Raw genomic sequence first — 12193 nt, forward strand, 5'->3', positions numbered from 1 at the left:
TTGTGAGGGCTGTATGAGTCTGGCAGCCTTGTGAGGGCCGTATGAGTCTGGCAGCCTTGTGAGGGCCGTATGAGTCTGGCAGTCTTGTGAGGGCTGTATGAGTCTGGCAGTCTTGTGAGGGCTGTATGAGTCTGGCAGTCTTGTGAGGGCCGTATGAGTCTGGTCACCAGCCTTGTGAGGGCCGTATGAGTCTGGCAGCCTTGTGAGGGCCGTATGAGTCTGGCAGTCTTGTGAGGGCCGTATGAGTCTGGTCACCAGCCTTGTGAGGGCCGTATGAGTCTGGTCACCAGCCTTGTGAGGGCCGTATGAGTCTGGTCACCAGCCTTGTGAGGGCCGTATGAGTCTGGCAGCCTTGTGAGGGCCGTATGAGTCTGGCAGCCTTGTGAGGGCCGTATGAGTCTGGTCACCAGCCTTGTGAGGGCTGTATGAGTCTGGCAGCCTTGTGAGGGCTGTATGAGTCTGGCAGCCTTGTGAGGGCTGTATGAGTCTGGCAGCCTTGTGAGGGCTGTATGAGTCTGGTCACCAGCCTTGTGAGGGCTGTATGAGTCTGGCAGCCTTGTGAGGGCCGTATGAGTCTGGCAGTCTTGTGTTGTGAATGTAACGTCACACTCAGCTCAGAACATTCCAGCACAACCTTTCTTATTACTTAATCTTTCCTTCATGTGGTCATGCATCATGTGCATTAAAGTAATATACCACATCTCTAATGCATAAAGGGCCTGCTAATTGGTTGGGCTGCTCAATAAATAGAAACCATTTAAAAAATAAACACCCTACATACCCCCTCTCCACCCCACCCCCCACCCCATTCTAACTAACACCCCTTCCCTTACATTTTGCCCCCGGCCCAGTTTCCCGGGCGACCCTGGATGCTGGTGGGCTGGTTAATCCCCTCAACGTGAGAGAATGGGGCAGCTACATCAGGTCGGGATCTGACAGGGATTAGAGCTTTTTCTGCTTCTTTAGTCTTTAATATTCGCAAAATTACAACCTCAACACTAATCCTGCGTGCTACTGCCTCGACCATACCTCACTGAGAGAGAGAGAGAGAGGGCACAGCAGAGTGAACAGTAACATTGAATTTCGGGGGGTGGAGGGGGGTAAAATTGTACAGCAGGGAGACTCAGATTGGGTCGTAGAGGCCAGTAGTGCTGCTGGTTCTCATTCTTCCTCTCTAATCAGGGACTGGTTTACACATAAGACACCAGGTGAGTGGAGTGTCTGGCCAAAACGGTAATCAATCACTCAATTAGCCCTGGTCCTGGAGAGCCAGGTGGCTGCTTTTTATTTTCACCCTAAAGTCAGCAACCAATCCAGACCCAGGAAACCGGGAGAGGTGAGTTACCTGTGAAATTATCTGCTTTGATCAAATAACTGCTTTGTAAGAAAAACTCCCAGCAGACCCAGCAGCTTCCTCTGCAGCATATCATTTTTGCTGTGAAGACTGGTGGTGCTCTGTCACCCCCTTGTGGAAAAATAGAGAACTACAGGCCTTGAGCACCACATGCAAGCACTGTATGCAAGCACCCCAGTACTGTGCCAATCACAGATAATTTAGGTTTATGCATGGAATTTACCAGTTGCCCTGAATGATTAAGGAAAGTTTCTTACGAACTGATGCATATCGTGTGTGAACCACGCAATGCCATGGACAGAGACATGGCGATGCATTGTGGCATTAAGTAAAATTGTGCTAAAAATTAACTCGTGTTCAGTTTGCTTCCAGGTTCTCAATCAGGCAACAATTAAATTTCGTATTTTTATTTATGTAGTCATGTGAACCTGACATGGATGAGTGGAGACATGAATTGTAACTCAGATTATCTTTGGAAAATTGTGTGAAAAAAGCTGTGTCAGGTGTGTGGAAGGGGATGTAAAACACGTGACATCGATCCTGTAATACTCCTGATAAATTATTCATATAAAATTTGTGGACAAACTTGACAGCAGACTGGGGGAGAAGACCCCACGCTGAGCACAGGGGAGGACTCTGTGAGGTATGAATATCCCAACAGGCTCTCTACCGACTGCTTGGCCCTCTGATATTCCCCAATATGGCAATGTGTAGATATACCTCAGCTACCTATTCAGAGTTGTGAGTGGCAGTACAGATCAAAATAATGCAGTGCAATAATAATGCATTAAATAAACGTGGGGTATGTATTTAAAATAGGCTATCTAGACTCTCATAAGTGACTGCAGGAATTTAACTACAACATTGCCTATGTAGACATTATTCATTTATAAGTGCAATGAAAATTTACACTGAATCCTTAACTTCAACCCACATCGGCCAGGATATCAATATCATGGAAAGCCCTTCATTTAATTCTTATTTCATCTACACCTTTCTTTGTAATGCTTTGTAATGGGTCCGTGTTCTTAATAGCACATTTGGTGAAATGGAAAAACAGCCACCCTGTCCCTGCCGTTCCGTTTGTCCTTTATGGGCATCTGTAGCTAGTCAGTCTGGAAGTTCGAAGGTGAGTTCCTGCAGAACTGCTTTTGTGTTTACGGTAGCACTCGCTGTCTGTTGGTGTTTTGATGGAAAATTCCGCTTTCGGTCGTCGTAGACAAGTCACAACGCTCCACAAACTGTTCCGTTTCAAGGGTACCTAAAATGATTTTATTTCCGGTAATACTCACATTATACTCAGTTGAATCGTCGGCAGATCTGTGATCTACCCCGGAAGAAAGCTTGGTCTCTGCCACACATCTGTTTTGCTTGGGTTTTTTCAGACCTCCAGTTAGACATACCGGTATGTTGAGCGTTTCTGTCACTGATCAAACGTTATCCAGCAGCGCTTGGGATGGTCCCTTATTTTTAGGAACTTGCTGAACACAAACATATCAGACCATTTAGCAAGTTACGTACTGATCATTGACTCCTTTGGAGTAAACAGGAGTGCCGTCAGAACACACGGTGGAGCCTTTGCCCAAAAAGATCACGAGATGTCGGACGCAATCCGTACTTTTCAGTCCCAGCTGTCCGGTGTCATGGAGACCGTGTTCAAAGCAGCCATGTATGAGATCACCCGGCTGGTGGAGGACAGCTTCCTGGAGGAGGTATCGCGGAGCAGAGAGCAAGTAGAGTCGCTGAAGCAGCGGCTGCAGTGGTCGGAGAACCGGCGCAGAGAGCGAGAGAGCGGCGGGCGGACGAGGTGCGTCGACTGCGGCAGAGTCGGGGTTTCCAACGAGGAGACAGAGGTCCGACCCTCAGGAACACTGTCCGGTTAGAAACGTCCTTCTCATTTGCATAAACTGGCTGTTTCAGCATTAACCCGTGCAGCTGCATCACCTGTTGCTGTCTCGGTAGAACAAGCACACGCTGCGCTGCCGATCATTTGTAGGATTGAAAAACGCACGGGCGTGTGACCCGTTTCTGGAAGTGTACCCGACAAACTGCGTGGTAATAAAAGGTATTAAATTGTGCAAAAATGGCAGGAACTCAACCCTGACCTGAAATTGGAATGAGTCTGTACTAGTTGATTTGTTTAAGGAAGACTGTTCGGTCTTTTTGTGAAAATGAAGGGTGTTGCATGTTCTGTCCCAGTTATTATGCCATTTGTACAGACAAAGTTTACTTTTAGATGATTCGATATGATGAAATAAACCAACGTGCTTTATGGCAATCTCGCGAGAGAGTGTCCGACTTGGCTTTTTAGCGCGGAATCGGCTAATTGGGCTGAAAGGCCAAGGCTGGCCGTGGCTGCGCTGCGCGCCCTGACGGTCTCGTTCTGTGCTGTCATTCTGTCCATCCAGATGTTGACGAGGGGCGTGGTCTGAAGCAGGAGAAGGTTCCGGAAGGGAGCTGGAGCAGCTGTCCGGGGGAAGGGTCGAACCCTGGACCTCCACATGCCCAGGAGGCGGTGGCCACGCCCAGCCCCATCGCAGCACCATCAGGGTGCACCCCAACGGCGGTAACCATCGGTTACGATCATGCTTATTCTCAGGGCGACAATTGATTGGCCATAACGCCACCCAGGGATGGACAGATTTTACCTGGAGTGCCTCCATCACTCACCAGCCATTCCCACTGGCTCGCTGATCTCTGACTCAGTGCTTATGATCTCTGACTCAGTGCTCATTGTCTCTGACTCAGTGCTCATTGTCTGTGACTCAGTGCTCATTGTCTGTGACTCAGTGCTTATTGTTTCTGACTCAGTGCTTATGATCCCTGACTCAGTGCGTATGATCTCTGACTCAGTGCTCATTGTCTCTGACTCAATGTGTATGATCTCTGACTCAGTGCTCATTGTCTCTGACTCAGTGCTCATTGTCTCTGACTCAGTGCTCATGATCTCTGACTCAGTGCTCATTGTCTCTGACTCAGTGCTTATGATCTCTGACTCAGTGCTCATTGTCTCTGACTCAGTGCTTATGATCTCTGACTCAGTGCTCATGATCTCTGACTCAGTGTGCATTCTCTCTGACTCAGTGTGTGTGTTCTCTGTCTCAGTGTATGTGTTCTGTTACTGTGTGTGTGTTATTTGACTTTGTGTGTGTTCTGACTCGGTGTTTACCTGGTGGTGCTGAGTGGAGAAACATCAGGTCACATCCTGTGTGTGCTTACCTGCACTCTCACTCTGACTCTCACTCTGTAATTAGAGTTTTCTGAAAGGTAGATTTCCTGTTTGCGTGTGCTAGCCAGTGAGCTTTACCAGTGTGGCTGAGAGGGCACTGAGGGAACTGGCTCTCTGGTCTCTCTGGTGGCAGAGCGATTTGGACGGAGACGGGCTGGACGCCATGCTGAAGGAGGAAGCCCTGCAGACAGCGCCCCCTGCTGGTGGCCTGCAGGAGAGATGGGCCGTGTGCTTGGAGGGTGAGTGCGCAGTCTCGGGTGATTTAAAGCAGCAGGCTGCGCTCTAAGAGCTGAGTTTAGCCGAGCTGTGCGCTGTGTTTTATATCTCTCGACAGAACGGCCTGAGAGGGTTACACTGAGCATGTTACACTGAACGAGTTACATTGAGTCTGTCCCATTTGTGTCTCCCTGTTCTGTGAGGGACAGTGCATGTAGCTCCTGGACTGAGCCCAAACTCTGTCCTGTTTGTGTCTCACAGCCCAAACTCTGTCCTGTTTGTGTCTCACAACCCAAACTCTGTCCCGTTTGTGTCTCACAGGGCAGGAGGGCCCCGAGGGGGGTGAGCAGGACAGGGATTTTGGGGCGCAGCGGCTGCATATGTGCGAGGAGGAGTGGGGCTCGGAGGCTGGGCCGGAAGCAGGGCCTGGGCGCGAGGGAGGCGGGGAGGAGCTAGCCCACGCGTACGAGGCCCGGTACGGCATGGAGGAGGAGCTGGGCGTGGCGCTGGAGGCGGAGTCTAAGGGAGAGTACATGGCGGCGATGCTGGGTGACCGTGGCCTGGAGGACACGTTGGCCTTCCCCCCCGAGCTGGATCCCGCTAACGGCCCCGCCCACCCCCTCGTGCCGCGGGCGAGGAGGGCGGGGTTCCCCCTGCCGGTGGACGGCGACGCGGGCGAGCTGGACTGCCTCCTCATTAACGAGGACGGCTTCCTGCAGGACGCGGACAGGCGCCAGCGCGGAGCCAGGCGGGGGCGGGGCAGGAGCCGGGCGGAGCTGCCTGTGCCGGACATCGCCCAGGACCGCCACCGGGGGGAGCCCTTCGCCCTGCTGCCCCCCGCAGGGGCTGAGAGGCCGCACGGCTGCTCGCTCTGCCCAATGAGCTTCCCCGAGCCGGCGGCGCTGAAGGCGCACCTGCAGGCCCACGGGGGGGCGCCCTACACCTGCACGCAGTGTGGAAAGGGCTTCACGCAGGCCTGCAACCTGAAGGTGCACCAGCGTGTCCACTCCGGCCAGGGCCTGCACCTGTGCAGCCACTGCGGCAAGGCCTTCGGCTCCTTCGCCGACCTCAAGCGCCACAAGTGCAGCCACGGCAGCGAGAAGCCGTACTGCTGCAGCCTGTGCGGGAACCGCTTCAGCCGCCTGTGGAACCTGAAGCTGCACCGGCGCATCCACACGCAGGAGAAACCACACCGCTGCGCGCAGTGCGGCAAGAGCTTCACCCGCGCCGACATCCTCAAAGTGCACCAGCGCACTCACACGGGAGAGAGACCGTACTGCTGCGCCGTCTGCGGGCTGAGCTTCAAGCGCCTGGACCACCTGAAGTCTCACCAGCGCAAGCACAGCTAGCAGCTTTAGCCTTCCTGCTGGTCCGTCACCCGCACCAGCTCACAGAAAAGTGTTTTATCAGTGAAGAGCAATGGTGCCCGTATTGAGTACTGACTCAAAACTTACCTTTTTATTTTACTGTTATACCACAAGGAATGAGTGTTGATATACTTTATCATGACATTTGTGTTTTTTCTCTTAAATGCCAACATGCTTTTCCTTTGCTCTCATCTTAGAAGTACTGTTTACTCTTCCTTTTATATAAAACAATAACTGTTACTTTTCAATAAAACAGTAGTTTCATAATTGTTTTTTTTCCCCCAGGCGCATTCTTCTTACTTTAATATTTAATGGGATATTCATGAAATTTGCGTTCCATTAGTCTCCTGATTAAAAAACATTGTCTTCAGCCTGAGTGTGAACTTTCTGAGGTATTCCTTGTGCCTTTATTGAGTTCTTTTAAAATGGAAAAGTAGGAAATGTTATAACGGTTAAACAGCGTGATTGACTTGTGTAGCAGGCAAATTAATCCAGTCTGTTTACCTGGGCTAGTGGGGTACAGTAGATATTTAATCCCCTGCTCAGGTTATTACTGTTACTACTGCAAAATGTACTTATTCAGCTGAGCCATCTTGAGCCATCTGCTTTGATAAAACTGTCAGTATACCCAGCTGTGTGACTAGAGTTGGCTGCAGGTAAAGATGTAATCTGTGTGAGGTACTCTGGGTGTGTCTGCCCGCTAAATTTTATTTCTTTATTTATCCTTTATTATACCAGATGAGTCGGTCTGAGATTTTCATCTCTTTTTAGAGGGAGTCCTGTGTAAGAGAAGCAACAAGCAGTCAGTTTACATATAAAACATGGAAATGAAAGGAACATCAGTAAAAGGCCAGATTATGCATTATACGTGCAGAAGTGTAATGCAGTGAAACGGTTCTGAGTCGTTAACGGTCGTCCTAGCGACACGCGCAGCAGGAATCTCTGAAAAGCCACCGCTGTCTGCCTCAGTGAAGCAGACACCTGTATGGCTGCAGGGACTCACCTGCCTTCTCCTTTATAACTGCATTTGGGTTAAACTACAACCCAAAACTTTAACTAACCAAATGTAACTATATTTTAATTTGACCTTATAGCGCAGCAAAACGAGAAATGATCAGTGGGAGGACGAAACCGTTCTGAAGGCACGATTTATGAATCAGCCCATGGGAGCCCCGACCGGTTAGTTTTTTCCGAACGCTTTTTCTTTCTCGGGTGTTTAGAACCTATGAGGCCACCGTGATGTGTTCCTGAAATCTCCTGTTGTCCGAGCTAGCATGCTTAGCTAGCGCTAACTAATTTGGGTGACTTTGGCCACAATATTGGGGAAAGGCTCATGGATCTCATATAGTGTAGCTATTTTGTAACCGGTACTCTGGACGAATGTCCCGTCAACACTTAAAGGTAATAGGTAGCAAGCACGCGTGATATAAACACAGCTTGTCCTCTGAACAGCCGTATTGGGGATTACTGTAAACTGTTAGCAGTGTGCACAGTTGGCTAAGGTTAGCTTGTTTTGTTTAGCTAGTCTGACTGGTTTTTACAGAAATTACCGTTAGCCTCTAAAACCTTACTTGATCAGCTTTGCCTATTCAGCAATCCGACCAGCAATCCGACCAGTGACCACTTCAAATACTAACTATTAGCAAGCTGTCGCAGCTAGCTAAGCTTATTGTGACAGAAAATTTATGGGACTCTTCCAGCAGGAAAAATGGCAGATACGAAATGACGAATAACCAGCTAAACTGAACATGGCCGAAGAGCTGACGGGTCAATCGGGTGGGCTATAAACACTGTGTTTTGTGCGAGATTACGCTAGCCAGTCAGGCAATGTATGATGGGGAGATAGCTAAAGAAATTATCTAGCTAATTTACTAGCCAAATGTCACGCTCATCTCTGTGAAGGGTCGAGGTTGTGCTAGTCTACAGCTTTGCGTCCGAAGTCCATTGACGGGCAGTATACCTTTTAAAAACCTTTAAAAACCTATGTTTATTTTCTATATTACATTACATTACATATATTTGGCTGACGCTTTTATCCAAAGCGACGTGCAATAAGTGCATATCAAAGGTCATTGGAACAACTACAAACACAGGTCCGATAAGGTACAAATAAACGTTTTGACCTTAATTTATAAATTAAGATCAAAATATTCATCGTACACACTTGCTTAACTGTTGAAGCGAGTTTGTTGCTTGACGACGTGAACGGGTTAGGGTAAGCAATGACGGGTGATGACTGATCTAAAGCGTTACAGTGCAGGATAGAATCGTGCGCAGTGCACTTCAGTGTGTTATAAATAAAAAAATGAATCTCACGTTATGATTTCCGATACACCCCGCACCAATGAAAGCGCGGGCGTTGGCTACATTATTTCAAGAATACAATAATTTCCTGACGTCGTTTTAAATTCATACAAATTCCTGTTCTAGCTAAACTTCAAAACATACTCCAGATCAAAGCACTAACATTTCCCCATGGAAACTACCGGAATGTCACCTCAGTACACCTTCAGTATCCTGTAGAAGATTAAATGCATTCCTTATACTTTGTGGTTTTTGGCACTGGGCTAATGGTGTGTGGCCCATGATAGTTTTTTCTTCCTTGGGCTCATAGGGTTGAATGTGTTGTAGCTCTGTGTACTCAGCAGGTAGTTTGCGGTTGGTTGAGTGATACATCTATATCACTCTATATTGCTAGGCCGAAACACTGCAGAGAGGAAGTAGAGACGGCGCTCAAACGCTCGCCAACATGTCGGACGCCATCCTCACTTTCCAAGTCCAGCTCTCTGCTGTCATGGAAACGGTGCTCAAGTCGGCCATGTATGAGATCACCCGGCTGGTGGAGGACAGCTTCCTGGAGGAAGTGGCTCGGAGCAAACAGGAAGTGGAGGCCCTGAGGCAGCGGCTGCAGTGGTCGGAGAGTCGGCACAGAGAGCGAGAGAGCGGTGGGCGAGCGAGGTGCCTGGACTGCGGCAGAGTCGGAGTTTCCAGCGAGGAGTCAGAGGACCCACCCTCAGGAACACTGTCCGGTTAGAAACCCCCTTCTCATTCTGAAACCCATCATTCTATTACTTCAGAGTGTGAAAACCCATTGTTTTATGTGTGTGTGTTTGTGGATGTGTGTCTGTGTATTATTATGTGTGTGTGTGTGTGTGAGGATCGACCCTCAGGAACACTGTCTGGTGAGCAGGTCTTATGTGTGCTGCTATTTTTTGTGCTCATCATACATGGATATATGCAGTAAGACAGATTATGATAGATTGTGTACTCTGATGTATGTAGAGATTCGTACAGGTGTACAGACAGTGTATCACAGTTCATGCAATGTGAAAGAAGTGCAAATGGCATTCTCACTATATCTGTTACCTGTTTACCTTTTGCTTATATTCTCTCCATTCAGGTGTTGAGGAGGGGCGTGGTCTGAAGCAGGAGAAGGCTCTGGAAGGGAGCTGGAGCAGCTGCTCGGTGGGAGGGTCGAACCCTGGACCCCTGAGTGCCCTGGAAGAGGAGGCCACACCCAGCCCCGTCCGAGAGCTGGACACAAGTAGTACAGCGGTAAATTCACTGTGTCACTGCATCTCACTGCATCACTGCATCACTGCATCTCACTGTGTCACTGGAGCTGACTGCATCACTGCATCTCACTGTGTCACTGGACACGAAGATTCAGAGACATGGAGGGGTTTTTATTTGTTTGAAATGTGAGATGTTCTTCTGTCACAGCCCTCAGATTTGGACAGAGACCGGCCAGACTCCCTCCTGAAGGAGGAGGTGGAGGAGCTGCGTGACATAACAGGCGGGGATGATATCCAGGGAACATGGCTGCCGTGTGCCGAGGGAGAGGGCCTTTTAGGTAGGTGGAACATGGCTGCTGTGTTTGGTAGGTGGAACATGGCTGCTGTGTTAGGTAGGTGTAAACTGCTTGCATTACTCTGTCCCCTTGCTTTGGATTCTGTGGGTACTCTGTGTGTGAGTGACATGCACAGGATCACCCGTCCTGTTTGATGTTATTTCTCTGAGATGCCCGAGCTCTGCTCTTGTGTGTCTGTGTTGATGCAGGAGCTGAAGCAGACCCTCCTCCTCCTCTCAGTAAGGGCTGTGCTGAGCCGGAGTGGAGCCCCGCTGTGGGACAGGACACAGCGCCCTCTTCAGGCAGCCTCCTGCCAGAGCGGCAGAGCAGCAGGCCGCACGGCGGGGACGCCTGTGGGGCGTACGAGTCGGAGGCGGGACAGGAAGCCGCCGCCCGCAGACTCGGTCTGGCTGGGCCTCAGCGCTGCGGGCCACGCCGCAGTGACCCCGACTCGCAGCGCGTCACCTGGACCACCTTTAAATTAGGGGACAGCCACGCTGAGGCGGAGGGGCGGGGACTGTGTGAGAGAGTCCTCCAGGCGGGGGCTGATTTCCCTCAGGAGAAGAGCCAATCGGATGCTCTGGCCAATCACGCGCTGCAGCCTGCCAATGATGGCCCGCCCACCGCTAGGCCCCTCAGCGCCCAACCCCCGAGTGCATTTTCGGACGCTGCGCCTGTGAAGCAGGAGGTGGAGGCGCAGCCTGGGTGGGGCGAGCGGGCGGGGGGGGGCATTTACCCGCAGCCCAGGCGACAGGGAGCGGAATCGCGGGCCCAAACAGGCGGAGACCCGCCCACCCTCCAGAACAGGGTGCGCCACCATGAACAGTTCCCTCAGACTGTGACATCACAGCCCAAACCTCAGGGGTGTGGCCCGTCAGGAAGACACACCCAGACCAGAGTGACTGACAGGACAGCAGCTGTCACTCACAGTTCTGCTGCTGCAGACAGAGGCGTGTGCAGCTCGTACAGCAAGGCTTTTGTGGCCTCTAAGAACGCGCAGACGCACGCGAGGGCCTTCGCGGGGGAACGGAGGCTGGGGCCCGTACATTTTGGGAAGAGCGGCAGTCCGCTCATCGGTGTGCGGTCCCACCTGAGGCCCAACATGGAGAGGACAGTGCACAGCTGCACGCAGTGTGGGAAGACCTTCTCCCATTTCTCTCACCTGAAGGCACACCAGCAGACTCACACGGGCGAGCGGCCATTTTGCTGCACGCTGTGTGGGCGGAGCTTCACCAAGCTGAGCAACCTGAAAGCACACCGCAGGGTTCACACCGGAGAGAGGCCCTATAACTGCACGGACTGCGGGAAAAGGTTCACACAGAAGTGCAACCTGAAACGGCACCAGAGAATTCACACTGCTGAGAGGCTGTTCAGCTGCAAGTAGCAGCTTCTGTCTCACCACACACGTGCAGTCGGGCACGTTAGGGTACTTCTCAGAAATTCTGTAATCCTTCTTCTAAATAGCATTTGGACTCATATTTCTGTCTCTGAGAAATGTATTGCAAGGTTGTATTTCTCTGATATTTTCAAAGGCAGCAAATCAGTCCAATGATTCAAGTGTTAATTGTGTTGAGACTAGATTTTCCTTCCTCAGGCAAAAGAAAAGATACACGTGAATAAAAATATCAAAAACTAAATGGCTAACTTGAGCTTTTTAATAATGTCACAGTCCTGACTATATGGTAATGCAGGTCATTCTTCAAAATGGTTTGTTTTGCAGGTAAATCCACTTTAAATGGTTTTAAATGGTTGCTCCTTTCCTAATGTTGGCAGTAATTTTATTGTTATTAATTGCATCATCAGTGATGTTAACATCGCATTTGACAAATGTATTGTGGCCTTGGGTTCTAAAACTGAAAGTTTTATTCCAGTTTGTGGTTCAACACTAGATAAACTTGGTTTAAACTTGGTGTTTTTTTCATTTCATGGGATGGCCAAAAAATGGTGAATTAAATTAATTAAAACCTTTGTAGGACTTATCTGTGTAGACCTATTGCGCAGTCTGAACACCGCTTTGAGAAGGAAAACTGCAGAAAACTGAGAAAATAAGACTTGTGCATATTTATATTTTCACTAGTTTGAGTACCAGCTTTAAGAAACAGTTTAACTGTAAAAACACATACCTTGGACACCATGTCTAAATCAGTTCCCTCTTCGCACCACACAGATTTCATGTA

General features: G+C 49.8%; 2 protein-coding genes across 5 annotated transcripts; both read left to right on the forward strand.

Moving 5' to 3' along the window:
• The first annotated feature begins 2436 nt into the window (after positions 1-2436).
• Positions 2437-6542, forward strand: si:ch73-109d9.2 (uncharacterized protein LOC565042 homolog). Its single transcript, XM_064337829.1, has 4 exons — positions 2437-3232; positions 3763-3920; positions 4717-4822; positions 5121-6542. Exons 1-4 carry the CDS (start codon positions 2953-2955, stop codon positions 6146-6148), a joined length of 1572 nt encoding a protein of 523 aa, XP_064193899.1. The 5' UTR covers positions 2437-2952; the 3' UTR covers positions 6149-6542.
• An 845-nt stretch (positions 6543-7387) lies between these two features.
• Positions 7388-11653, forward strand: si:ch73-109d9.3 (zinc finger protein 782). Of its 4 annotated transcripts, none has more exons than XM_064337823.1 (6): positions 7392-7567; positions 7867-7942; positions 8865-9195; positions 9567-9721; positions 9890-10019; positions 10226-11653. In XM_064337823.1, exons 3-6 carry the CDS (start codon positions 8916-8918, stop codon positions 11398-11400), a joined length of 1740 nt encoding a protein of 579 aa, XP_064193893.1. In that variant the 5' UTR covers positions 7392-7567; positions 7867-7942; positions 8865-8915; the 3' UTR covers positions 11401-11653. The 4 variants fall into 4 exon arrangements, with proteins under 4 accessions (XP_064193894.1, XP_064193893.1, XP_064193892.1 ...); XM_064337822.1 differs by having other exon boundaries at positions 7870-7942; XM_064337821.1 differs by lacking the exon at positions 7867-7942.
• Positions 11654-12193: the final 540 nt, after the last annotated feature.

Source organism: Anguilla rostrata, chromosome 5 (assembly GCF_018555375.3).
Source record: "Anguilla rostrata isolate EN2019 chromosome 5, ASM1855537v3, whole genome shotgun sequence".
Classification (NCBI taxonomy): domain Eukaryota; kingdom Metazoa; phylum Chordata; class Actinopteri; order Anguilliformes; family Anguillidae; genus Anguilla; species Anguilla rostrata.

Excerpts from the sequence above, each read along its gene's own strand:
- si:ch73-109d9.2 (XM_064337829.1), top strand. The coding sequence starts at position 2,953 with ATGTCGGACGCAATCCGTACTTTTCAGTCCCAGCTGTCCGGTGTCATG. Across the intron at positions 3,233-3,762 it reads ACCCTCAGGAACACTGTCCG|ATGTTGACGAGGGGCGTGGT; the intron begins GTTAGAAACGTC and ends CTGTCCATCCAG. Across the intron at positions 3,921-4,716 it reads CAGGGTGCACCCCAACGGCG|AGCGATTTGGACGGAGACGG; the intron begins GTAACCATCGGT and ends CTCTGGTGGCAG.
- si:ch73-109d9.3 (XM_064337821.1), top strand. The coding sequence starts at position 7,547 with ATGTCCCGTCAACACTTAAAG. Across the intron at positions 7,568-8,864 it reads TGTCCCGTCAACACTTAAAG|GCCGAAACACTGCAGAGAGG; the intron begins GTAATAGGTAGC and ends CTATATTGCTAG. Across the intron at positions 9,722-9,889 it reads TGGACACAAGTAGTACAGCG|CCCTCAGATTTGGACAGAGA; the intron begins GTAAATTCACTG and ends CTTCTGTCACAG.